The sequence below is a fragment of the Chiloscyllium punctatum genome, chromosome 28, assembly GCF_047496795.1.
Source record: "Chiloscyllium punctatum isolate Juve2018m chromosome 28, sChiPun1.3, whole genome shotgun sequence".
NCBI classification, from domain to species: domain Eukaryota; kingdom Metazoa; phylum Chordata; class Chondrichthyes; order Orectolobiformes; family Hemiscylliidae; genus Chiloscyllium; species Chiloscyllium punctatum.
In genome coordinates this window covers 10,476,988-10,490,279 of record NC_092766.1, presented here as the reverse complement: position 1 = coordinate 10,490,279, position 13,292 = coordinate 10,476,988, and the positions used below count along the sequence as shown (strand labels likewise).

Below are 13,292 nucleotides of genomic sequence, written 5' to 3'. Positions count from 1 at the left end.
AAAGAAAGGAAAATGTAGAAGAATCTTTTAGGATGAGAAGAGAGAAAAAAAAAGGCGTAACTAAAGTAATTTCTTGAAGATAACTGGTTTCACCATTGCAGAATCCAAAGCCGATGAAGTGGTATTTGACATGCGCTCACTGCTCTTGACTGCAGGAAGCACAGCAGCTGATTTGGGCAGAACAAGATTTCACAACAACATGATCACTCTCTACTGTTAAAACACTGAGCAAGAGATAAATTACTGGGCCACTACAGAGAGTTTGCATGAAGAGTATTGATAAATTACGACGTGCTCCAAAGTTACGATGAGTCAGTTATCAAAGGAGTAAGAGAAAGAGTCGGTCGGGAAAATATCACTGCAATCCATGGCGCGGCAGGGGCTGATATCCAAGTTAGGGCAACCTGTGTGTAGCGGTCACTCTGACTTCTGCTCCATTTTGAAGTCCATCTCCCCTCAGGAGTCAAGATTCTACTCCCTCATCTGCCAAAATCCTTGGTCATTTTCTCAGTCAGCTATCTATCTCAAATCAGAAAGCAAGACAGGCATCCTGCCTAATCTCACAGGATTCAGCGTGAGGAGTTGGGTTAAAACCATTCCCCATTATTCCCCAAAGCCAGCTACTTTTCTAAGGTGCAGGAGGCTTGGCCCTCACGTCAGGTCACCGAGAGGACGCGTCTTTTAATACTCCATCCTTACCGTTGACTTTATTAACATTGCCTTGAATCTCAGCTTGTGTGAGGAGTTCCTCATACACATCCTTGCCCTCGGAGGGCTCTGGTTTGTACTGTGGAATAAACAAACAGCAACGTGACCTCAGGCAAACACTGATTTCAGATCGACACAGCAGCACAAGCTGAATCGAATGCATAAGTGCGCACAAAATTTAAACATAGCTCAGATAACTTATGAAGGTGTAGTGTATACTGTACCTTTAAGAAAGGAAGCTGGCATGGACCTAGAGAGGTATAGAGTGCGTTGAACAATTTTAAAACGTAACATTTGGGTGCGAAACAAATAGCTGGAGCTGCGTTGCCATGGTACACAACAAATTTGAATTTGGCCAATCAACTTAAATTATGCCCCAAGATACCAAAATCCAACCTAATTTGAATTTTAATGTTTTGATGACCGTCAAACCGTGAGACGGTCCATGTTTTGGGGTATATAAATTCGGGTATTTTGAACAGTTAGCCAGAGCAGCAAAGAGCACCGACGAAATATGGCCTGCAGAGCCTCTCTGAAAGGTACCTTTTCATATAAAAGTTGTGAAGCAGAAGACCAAAGAAAAGACCCAGGAAAGTACGGACAAAGATACCAAGGGAACAGCAACAATGGCTGGTTTTAAAATTTGAATTTTTTTTGTTAACCTTAATCAGGGGTTTTTAAATCTGATCAGTTTTTTGTTGTATAGAAGGAAGTAGATAAATTAATCAGATAAAGGAGGATTACTGTGTAGGTAGTTGCTGTTTAATGTTCTTGTGTTTCTTGGGGTTAAAGAATAAATTGTTAATTTTTTTCTTTAAACAGTGGGAACTTGGTAGCTCTTTGTTATTCATACTTTAACAGATTACGAGGAGAGGTGAGCTTTTCTGTGGGTCTGGTTCAAGTTAGCAGAAGGGTTTACCCTGCATCATAACGTAACAAAAGAGGATAAAAGTAAAGACAGAAAGGACGAATGAATAATCACAATTTGTTTAATTCCCCGTAATCAGTTTTGGATATTTTCTAATCAACCTGTTTAAAGATGTTATGTTACACTCTAAAGCACACTGCACAATTAATTTTGAAATCTTTACACAAATAGACAATGCAGTGGAGCAAAATGTATCTGATTTTAGTTGAGGGGCCTGATGTAGTGTCCCTACCTCTAAGCCAGAGGCCTTAGTCAAGTTCCACATGCTTCAGAGGTATGCAGTGAAATATCTGAACAGATTGATGAGAAAATATCTCTGGAAACTTGATTGGGAGGAGAAACTCTAGCTTAAAGTTACTCCATTTTTTAGAAAGGTAAAGTCACCATAATACTGCTAGACTATGGGGCTGTTCTCATGTTAAAAAGAGATGACCACTTGTGGGTTAACCAGAGGGTTACCGCTCCTCAGGCGAGGGGAGAGGTTGAGAAAGGGAGTCTTTCATGGTAACCTTCGCTAGTGCAGGAATTGAACCCACGCTGTTGGCATTACTCTGCAATGCAAACCAGCTGCCCAACCAACTGAGCTAACAGACCACACAAGATGAGAGGAGAGAGATACAAAAGGATCCAGAGGAGCAATTGTTTCCACTCAGAGGGTGATGTGTACACCTGGAATGAGCTGCCAGAGGTAGTGGTGGAGAAACTTAAACATTTGAACAGTTACATGGATGGGATAGGTATTGGGGGGGGGTATGGTCCATACCATACGTAGGCAAATGGGACTTGTTTAATTGTGAAAACTGGGCAGCATGGACAAGTTGGGCCCAAAGGCTTGTTTTCCATGCTGTAAGGCTCTATGACCTCACATGAGATCACCAATATCAGCCTGAACCACCCGAGTTGATCAGCACCTCTGACAGTGCAGCGTTCCTGCGACAATGAGGGGAGGCAGTTTTGTTACTGGACGAGTCTCCACACAATGTTTGGAGGACCTGGGTTCGAATCCATCCGTTGCAGTTGCTGGAATCCAAACTCTAAAACGTGGCCTCAGGAATCAAATGAAACCACTGTCGATTGTCTGGTTTACCAATGTCCTTTAGGTGAAGGAAATCTGCTGTACCTGCCAGGTCGGGCCTATATGTGACTCCAAACCCATAGCAAAGCAGGTGACTCTTAACTGCCCTCTGGGCAATGAGGGATGAGCAATGCTAGCCTAGCCAGGGATACCCATCTCCCAGGAATTTTTAAAAAACTAGCGTTGTGAACCAAAATTGTGCGTATAAGCAGAGGTAGCAGTTGCAGCCTCCTGATCCTGTACCATGATTTGAGCACAGCTTTACTTTACTGAACTGTACTGATTCAGTGCTGGGAATATTCTGCACAGGAGTATTTCAATAAGAACATACACCAGTCAGGGAGGGAGGGCTCGAGGACCTAGCTGACTCAGATTTCATCATTTTACCAGGTCGCCTACTTCGATGAAGGACATTATTAAGCTGGAGATATTTCAGAAGATATTTGCTGTCGGGTATGGAAGGTTTGAGTTACAAAGAAAGGCTGGGATTCTTTTCAATGGAGTGGAAGCGGTTAAGAGTCGAAAAGTGTTGTGGCTGGAAAAAGTACAGCCGGTCAGACAGCACCCGAGAAGTAGAAGAGTAGACATTTCAACAATGAGCTCTTCATCAGGAAAGTGTTTAAGAGGTTCAGAAGTAACATTTTAGACGTTTATAAAATCGTGAGGGGTGTAGTTATGAATAGATGAATGGTGGGTGTCTTTTCCCGAGGGTGGGGGATTTCAAGACTAGGGGGCAAATTTTTAAGGTGAGAGGAGAGATTTAAAAACAAAATAGGGAAGAATTTTTTTCTTTTACACAGAGGATGGTCCATGTGTGGAATGAACTTCCAGAGGAGATGGTGGATATGGACACAGTTAAAAACATTTTAAACATATTTGGATAAGTATACGACTGGGAAAATTTGGAGGGATAGCAGGTGGGACTAGGTTAGTTTGGGATTATGTTCCGCATAGACTGGTTAAACCAAAGAGACTGTTTCCATGCTGTACAACTCTAAAACACTTAACTACGCGACAGCAAGTTATGATGTGGGGATGCTGGTGTTGGACTGAGGTGGGCAAAGACAAGAGTCATACGACACGAGGTTATAGTCCAACAGATTTATTTTTTTTTTAAATCAAAAGCTTTTGGGGCACTGCTCCTTCATCATGTGAGGAGGACTTTAAATTGACGAAGAAGCTTGTGACTTCAAATAAATCTGTTTGACTATAACCTGGTGTCAAAAAGCAAGTTACTCATCTACACTTACTGCCAGGGGAAAAGTGTGGAGGATGAAACTGAAACAATTTGCAGATGAACAGGCTGCCCACTCTCTCCTGCAATTGGGTCACAACAACAGCGTGCGGTCAGGTGAAGCAAGGGTGGTGGGGTGGTGTGGGGTCTCCTGGCTTCCCTCTCCACTGTAAGTGGAGATCCAAAAGACCACAAGACGAAACAAAAAGAGAAACATCCAGCAAAAAGAGGACAGCTCACCACATCCACACGGTTCCTGGCATTAGCAGCCTTCTCACTCTTGGCTTGGTGTAGCATTTCCTGGTAAACCAGGGCAAGGCCATCGACAAGGTTAACCAGCATGGCATTCGGATTGTGGAGTGCCAGCAAGGTCTGTGCCACAACCCCTCGGTCAATGGCATCGTTAATGGCAATCACCGCGGCGTGCACTGAGAGTGAAGACAAGAGAGAGAGAGAGAGGGAAGGAGGGAGCACTCAAGTTAAACCAACAGGACAAGCAAACTGGTTGGATCAGTTCACTGAAACACTAGAGACTGGGCTCACCAGTATTCCCTCCAACCCAGAGACCAGACTGGCACATGCAGCGTGATACTGACCCATAAAGTCCGGAGAGCTTGGCATTAATGTGGCTCTCCCCAGTTCGATATAGTTAATGTTGCGGAGTAAATGTGTCATACTAAGTGCAGGCTAATTGTCTCAGCCATGAGGAGGAATGGCTTCAGGGCTTGGCATTTGCTTAATAAAAAAGAAGATGTATACTAAGTGTCACCATGCATGCACGTTGGGGGAGGGACACAGAGACAAAGAAATGTTTGGGGGTGGGCACCAATCTGAGGGTTATAGGTAATGAGTAAAAACAGGAATAGACAAGACCATGCAGCTGTGTTATGAGAATATGAATTTTTTGCTCAAGGAACCTCAAGGAAAGCCATTGTCAATTGAGATCTACGTCAAATCCTGACCCAGTCTGCATTCAACATTGTTGCTATTACTAAATCGTGCCCTCACTCCATTCTAGTGGTTGCCCTTAACCAGAAACTGAACTGGACCAGCCTTACAACTAGAAAAGCTACAAATGTAGGTAAGAGGCCAGGATCCCTGCAGCAAGTAACTCACCTTCTGACTCTCCAAAGCCTGTCCACCATTGACAAGACATAAGTCAGAAGTGTAATGGAATACTCCCCACTTATCTGGAAGAGTGCAGCTCTATCAACACAAGAAGATTAACACCCTGCAAGATAAAGCAGTCTTTTCGATCTGCATCACATCCACCACCTTCAACATTCACACTTTCCATCAGCAACACAGTGACAACAGTGTCGACCATCTACAGAATACACTTCAGTTGTTCACCAAGGCTCCTTCACCAGCACCTTCCAAATCTGGAATTCCTGCCTCCCAGAGGACAAGGGCAGTAGATACACGAGAAGACCAGTCCATGGAAAATCCCCTCCGAGCCACACACCACCCTGACTTGGAAATCTATTAGCTGTCACTTCAGTTTTGCTGGTCAAAGTCCTGGCACTTCCTCCCTAACAGCACTGTGGTTGCTGTTCCTAAACCACATGGGCATGGATGTAAGGGCAAACATGGATGGGTAATAAATACACAGCCAATTAGGGACGCCCATATCCTGTGAAGGAGTAAGAACACCTATGCCTTCCTGAACTAGTTCCCTGACATCCTGAACTGCACTGCTCCCCAGCAGGGACCTACACCTTCAGAAGAGAAAGGGGGAAGATCAACACTGAGATTTCAACCAAACTTGCTTATAAACTCCCAAGGTGTGTGTAAACAGTGCAACTACCGCCATGCTAACTGCAATCAATGAGAACCTATCTATTATGTGCAGGCTTCAGAGAATTAATGACACAAAGTAGGCAAAAGCGGTTTCAGTAATTTGCAACAAACCGGCTGTATAAAATAAATGTCAGACTCAAAGATCAATGACTGTCCCCAGGTTACAGACCTGTTATAGGCACGTCAGTCATTCTCAGGACTGGATTAATTTTAATTTGTGGGAACAATTTTGGTCAGTTACAACTTACAGGCTTAGGATAAACTCTCAAGGCCATACTTCGAGTCCAACGGCAACACTTGAACATAGTGCCAAATGGGTGCTGGCAAAAATACTGTTTAATGCTGCTCTTCCACTATAATCCTAGCATACTCCGCAGTGGTTTTGCTTGGGGAGATGTTCCATGTTGGCAGAAAACCAAGAGTCATGGCAGGACTGGACTCTGAAGCAAGAATTCAGTGTTGCCGCAAAGTGGAACCGTTTGCTAGCTCGAGAACGCTGTGCAAATCCGGTCTCTTAAAACCCACAGAATTGGGAGAGCAAGGCAGTGAGGAGCAAATGAAGGTTGATACTAGATGGTGCCTAACTGTTCTCTACCAGTAAATGCCACTGCTGTGCTTTGTAAAATAACCGACTAGTCATCGAGTCACAGAGCTGTACAGCACGGGAACAGATCCTTCGGTCCAACTCATCCATGCCGACCAGATATCCTAATCCAATCTAGTCCCATTTAGTAAGAGATTTTGCGACAGAAAACTTGCACAACAAGGACTAACCACTGTCATATTACATCACAGTAACAGAGCATTTGATCTAGGTAGTCTATGTTGGTAACTCCACTGTACACACAAATGATAACCAAAGTAGAAAGCAATGGTAATTTGTGCAGCCCACAAGATGCACAGAATCAAGGCTCCTTCCTTCGACAGCACCTTCCAAACCGACAATCTCTTGCCCCTAGAAGGGTAAGGCAGCAGACACGCCATGTTCCCATCTGAGCCCCAAAAGCTATCCCAAATTGGAAATATATCGTCCATTCATTCACTGTCTCTGGAGTTTCCTCCTTAAAAGGCAGAAGATATTCCTAAACAACACAGACCTCAGCAGTTGAAGGGGATGGCTCAGCATTACCTTCTTGAGGGGCTATGAGGGATTTGCCAGTGATGACCACATATGGTCCCCGCAAATCAGTCCAATATTCAAACCTTACCTGCTGCTTCATCAACCGAGAGCTGATTGGCCAGGATGCCTCCAATCTTACTGAAGGCAGGCATTTGGATCCCATATTTCTCCAGCTCAGTTTTCATGTTATTGATCTCCTCCTCTGTAAGAGAAGACATGATCGGAACTCAGCAAACCAATCCCAATTTCCATGCAGTTCCAACAGCACTCGAGAAGTCTGACACAAGTGCTCCCTCCAACTTTCTTACCAGCCACGTGGGTACAAGGCCTTCACACGACTGAAATTTCCAGAATCCTGGAACGCCATCCCTAACCTCCCTCTGCAATTGTACCTACACCACACGGATTATAGCGGTTCAGGAAAGCAGCAATTAGTAAGGGGCATTCCATGCTGGCTTGACCCATATTCTGATAAGGTAAAAACAATGACTGCAGATGCTGGAAACCAGATTTTGGGATTAGTGGTGCTGGAAGAGCTCGGCAGTTCAGGCAGCTCCTCGGATGCTGCCTGAATTGCTGTGCTCTTCCAGCACCACTAATCCATATTCCGATAATAAATTTTGAAAAGAAAAACAACTTCAAGACATTCGACAAGTTTCCACATGGTGGACTGGTTAGCAAGGTTAGATCACATGGGATCCAAGTAGATTTAGCCACTTGGATACAAAATTGGCTTGAGACAGAGAGTGGAGAGTTGTATTTCAGACTAGAGGTCTGTGACCAGTGGTGTTTCGCAACGATTGGTGCCGGGTCCACTGCTTTTTATCATTTATATAAATGATTTGGATGTGAATAGAAGAGGCACGGTTAATAAGTTTGCAGATGACACCAAAATTGGTGACAATGGGCCAATGAGCCGAGGAGTGGCAGATGGACTTTAGTTTAGATAAAATGAGAGGTATTGCATTTTGGTAAAGCAAATCAGGGGCAGGACTTGTATGGTTAATGGTAAGGACCTGGGGAACAGCTAAACAAAGAGACCTTGGGGGGTACAGTTACAACATTTAATAGGCATCCAGATGAGTACATGGATAAGTAGTGTTAAGAGGGACATGGACCAAATGCTGGCAAATGAGACTAGATTAATTTAGGATAACTAGTCTCTAGTCAGCATGGATGAGTTGGATTGAAGGGTCTGTTCCCATGCTGCATAACTACAGAGGAACCTTGATTATCTGGGATTCGATTATCCGGCAAAATCGCAAGGTCCCCAGTGATCAGCTAAGCTATGTTGTCTGGAATTCGATTAACCAAACAAAATACTGCCCGCCCGTGTCCTTCGGATAATCGAGGTTCCTCTGTATCAGTACTTCAGTGCCTGGGCTGGGGAGTAGGATAAAAATCAGCCAACATATCCACAATCCCCTGCAACATGTCCCTTCCTTTCTCTTCCACTCAGATTAGTTACCCTGCTCCCACACACTGCCTGAGCCATTGGGGCAAGATGCCCAGAGAACAAATACCAAATCCCACCAACCTGGACTCAGGTGAAATATGGAACAAATATGCACTGAAATAGCACCCTTCCTGAATCCAAGACAGGCCAAGATGCTTCATGACCAATGAAGTACTTTCAAAAACAAAACGGCAATAGCTGCCACGTGGTGGCCAACATGAGTATTGCAAGCTCCCATAAACTTCTACAAGACAGACATCTGTGCTGTGGTCCATTAGGGTGACAAGTTGGTCAGAAGTAAAACTAAAAGCCATTCCACTTCCAACAGCCTACTAGACACCAGAGGAAGAAACACCCTGCTTCAGACTGGTAAATATCAGACGTCAGAGGTCCCCTAACCCCAAATGTAAACCCCATCTTACCTGTAAAATTCACCTTGCCATACAAGTCCTGTATCTGTGGAGCTAGGCCCAGTTTGAACAAGTACAGGCTGTAAAAGGAAAAGCGAATAAGGAAAATTCAAATTCTTACAAGTCTGTGAAGCAAATGACTTTGTACTCGTTGCGTGACAAGGCACAAGGGGTCGAGCTGGGCAGTGCTCTTTGGGTCTTTGGCAGAAGAAGGAAATCAGATAAGAGAGTTAGAACATAGAACATAGAACAATACAGCACAGAACAGGCCCTTCGGCCCACGATGTTGTGCCGAACTTCTAACCGAGATTAAGCACCCATCCATGTACCTATCCAAATGCCGCTTAAAGGTCGCCAATGATTCTGACTCTACCACTCCTACGGGCAGCGCATTCCATGCCCCCACCACTCTCTGGGTAAAGAACCCACCCCTATACCTTCCACCCTTCACCTTAAATTTATGTCCCCTTGTAACACTCTGTTGTACCCGGGGAAAAAGTTTCTGACTGTCTACTCTATCTATTCCTCTGATCATCTTATAAACCTCTATCAAGTCACCCCTCATCCTACGCCGTTCCAACGAGAAAAGGCCGAGAACTCTCAACCAATCCTCGTACCACCTACTCTCCATTCCAGGCAATATCCTGGTAAATCTTCTCTGCACCCTCTCCAAAGCTTCCACATCTTTCCTAAAGTGAGGCGACCAGAACTGCACACAGTACTCCAAATGTGGCCTAACCAAAGTCCTGTACAGCTGCAACATCACCTCACGACTCTTGAATTCAATCCCTCTGCTAATGAACGATAATACTCCATAGGCCTTCTTACAAACTCTATCCACCTGAGTGGCAACCTTCAAAGATCTATGTACATAGACCCCAAGATCCCTCTGTTCCTCCACCTGACTAAGAACCCTACCATTAACCCTGTATTCCACATTCTTATTTGTTCTTGCAAAATGGACAACCTCACACTTGGCAGGGTTAAACTCCATCTGCCACTCCTCAGCCCAGCTCTGCATCATATCTAAGTCCCTCTGCAGCAGACAACAGCCCTCCTCACTGTCCACAACTCCACCTATCTTCGTATCATCTGCAAATTTACTGACCCACCCTTCGACTCCCTCATCTAAGTCATTAATAAAAATTACAAACAGCAGAGGACCCAGAACTGATCCCTGCGGAACTCCACTTGTAACTGGGCTCCAGGCTGAATATTTACCATCTACCACCACTCTCTGCCTTCGACCGGTTAGCCAGTTTTCTATCCAATTGGCCAAATTTCCCTCTATCCCATGCCTCCTGACTTTCCGCATAAGCCTACCATGGGGAACCTTATCAAATGCCTTACTAAAATCCATGTACACTACATCCACTGCTCTACCCTCATCCACATGCTTGGTCACCTCCTCGAAGAATTCAATAAGACTTGTAAGGCAAGACCTACCCTTCACAAATCCGTGCTGGCTGTCCCTAATCAAGCAGTGTCTTTCCAGATACTCGTAAATCCTATCCCTCAGTACCCTTTCCATTACTTTGCCTACCACAGAAGTAAGACTAACTGGCCTGTAATTCCCAGGGTTATCCCTATTCCCTTTTTTGAACAGGGGCACAACATTCGCAACTCTCCAGTCCCCTGGTACCACCCCCGTTGCCAGTGAAGATGAGAAGATCATTGCCAACAGTACTGCAATTTCCTCTCTTGCTTCCCACATAATCCTAGGATATATCCCGTCAGGCCCGGGGGACTTGTCTAACCTCAAGTTGTTCAAAATGTCCAACACATCTTCCTTCCTAACAGGTATCTCTTCTAGCTTAACATTCCGTTTCACACTCTCCTCTTCAACAATACGGTCCCTCTCGTTCGTAAATACTGAAGAGAAGTACTTGTTCAAGACCTCTCCTATCTCTTCCGACTCAATACACAGTCTCCCACTACTGTCCTTGATCGGACCTACCCTCGTTCTCGTCATTCTCAGGTTTCTCACATACGCATAAAATGCCTTGGGGTTATCCTTGATCCTATCCGCCAAGGATTTTTCATGCCCTCTCTGAGCTCTCCTAATCCCTTTCTTCAGGTCCCTTCTGGCTATCCTGTATCCCTCCACTGCTCTGTCTGAACCCTGTTTCCTCAACCTTATGTAAGCCTCCTTCTTCCTCTTTACTAGACATTCAACCTCCCTCGTCAACCAAGGCTCCCTCACACGACCATTTCTTTCCTGCCTGATAGGTACATACATATCATGGACACGTCGTATCTGTTCTTTGAAAAAGTTCCACATTTCCACCACATCCTTCCCTGACAGCCTATGCTCCCAACGTATGCTCCTCAAATCCTGTCTTTCGGCATCGTAATTTCCCTTCCCCTAATTGTAAAATCTACCTTGTTGTGCGCACCTATCTCTCTCCATAACCAAGGTGAAAGTCACAGAATTGTGGTCACCATCACCAAAATGTTCACCCACTAACAAGCCCACCACTTGTCCCGGTTCATTACAGAGTACCAAATCCAATATGGCCTCCCCTCTGGTTGGACAATCTACATACTGCGTTAGAAAAGCTTCCTGGACACTCTGCACAAACACCGCCCCATCCAATCTACTTGATCTAAAGAGCTTCCAATCAATATTTGGGAAGTTGAAGTCGCCCATGACTACGACAGAGTTTTTTGAATCAAGCTCTGGACAATCCAATGCTCTGGTTATTCAAGAACAACTTTCAAATTTTAAAGAGGCATGGGACAGCTAAGCAGAACACGTTAATCTCAACAAGTTATATGGAAAGAGAGAGACACACACAGAGGGGAGGGTGATAGCAAGGGCATTCCTATAACCAAAACATGGCCAGATGCAGCATATACAACACTACAGGGTGCTCACGAGCACAAAATGAAAGGGAGGATTGTACCTGAAAGCATGAATGCAATAAACAACACGGGGAATGTTCTTCTTGTCATAGATATCTGTGGTTTCTGGGTAAAATATCTGCAAAAGAAATGAGACAGTTAAAGATGACTTTCTCACAAGGTGTCATGGACAAAAACTCTTGCAAATACATTTTGCCTTTCACAAGCTCAGAAGATCCTCATTACGCTTCACAGCCGTAGAGGGAGTTTACAATTTAGTCGCTACTGTAGTTGGGTAGTATTTCACTTTGTATTTTAATGGGGAGTGAAACTTGGAGGCACACAATTTCAACCAGGTGTTATGAAATAATACAGAACAGACCAGGCCCTTTGGCCTATCAGGTCTATACGGAGAAAAACCTATCTAAATCTACAATAACCCCACTTTCCATTACTTGGATCATAGACTTGAAATGTTGTGACATTTCAAATACTCTTCCTTTTAAAAGGCTGAAAGGTTCCCCACCTCTATTACCTTATGAAGTGCATTCCAGATTCCCACCACCAAACATTTTTCCTCAAATCCCCTCCAAACCTACCTCCTTTCACCTTAAAATTATGCCCTCTTGTTATCAATCCTTCAATTAAGCTGCGTCCTTAAGGGACTCCAGGGAGTCTTCCAATCAGTGCAAGAGAAGGACAGCAGAAAGTATACACTGTCGCTGGACAACAATTCTGCCTAACAGCACTCTGAGGGAGAACTTTCCCGACCATACCCCACAGCTCACTAATTTTTGTTTTTAAATAAGGTCAGCAGCATCAAGAAGGAGAAAAGACTTTGTGAAGTGGATTTTCTGTCAGAACAAAAGGGGACAAACATTGCCCCTTGAATTGCCATTCGGCTTGCGTGTGGCCACAGTTTGAGTTTTATTTCAGATATCGTAAGGGGGCACAGTGGCTCACTGTTTAGCACCGCTGACTCACAGCGTCAATGACCCAGGTTCAATTCCAGCCTCAGGCAACTGTCAGTGCAAACTCCACACAATCTCGTCATGTCCAAGTGGGCTTCCTCTGGATGCTCGGACTTCCAGAGACAGTGCAAAGATGCACAGGTTAGGTGGATTGGCCATGCTAAATTGTCCCATAGCTTTCAGGGATGCGTAGGTTAGGTGGGTTAGCAATGGGAAATGCAGGATTACAGGGATAGGGTCGAGAGGTGGGACTCTCTTCAGAGGGGCAGTGTGGATTCGATGGGCTGAGCAGCCTGCTTACACAGTACATGGATTCGATGTTCCCTTTCTTTATAAGAGCTGCACAGCAATTACATCTTTGAGTGGCCAAGATCAACAACAAGGATTCCTGTCTGCCCACAGTCTATTTTCATTGATCTCCCAGTATCGGACTAAATTGTTGCCTGCACAGTGAAAAATTTGCCTTCTTACCTTCCGAGTACTGTAAAAGTACTTTTCGCCTTAGCTTTGTAAAGAAATCATTTAGATTTAATTCGTAATACTTACAGATACACAGTCTGTCACACTGATGCAGGTGTCAACTTGCTTAAGGCTGCTCAAGCAAATGTTCATAGTCTCTTGTGGCATAGTGGTAATGTCTTGGTAATGGCCCAAGTTCAAGTCCTACATGCTCCAGAGCTCTCTCATAACATTCCTGAACACATTCATTAAAAATATCTATGACGCTTATTATCATCTCCCTTAGA

General features: G+C 44.5%; 1 protein-coding gene across 2 annotated transcripts in view; it reads right to left on the bottom strand.

Annotated features, from left to right (window-relative positions):
- Positions 1 to 13,292, bottom strand: part of iqgap3 (IQ motif containing GTPase activating protein 3) — a 107,070-nt gene that overhangs the window by 82,365 nt on the left and 11,413 nt on the right. For both annotated transcript variants that reach the window (XM_072548905.1, XM_072548906.1), the window contains 5 exons: positions 11,638 to 11,714; positions 8,744 to 8,811; positions 6,954 to 7,067; positions 4,186 to 4,373; positions 700 to 787 (listed from right to left, as the gene is read on the bottom strand). In XM_072548905.1, the coding sequence (XP_072405006.1) occupies positions 700 to 787; positions 4,186 to 4,373; positions 6,954 to 7,067; positions 8,744 to 8,811; positions 11,638 to 11,714 (535 nt within the window). The remainder of the gene's footprint in view (positions 1 to 699; positions 788 to 4,185; positions 4,374 to 6,953; positions 7,068 to 8,743; positions 8,812 to 11,637; positions 11,715 to 13,292) is intronic.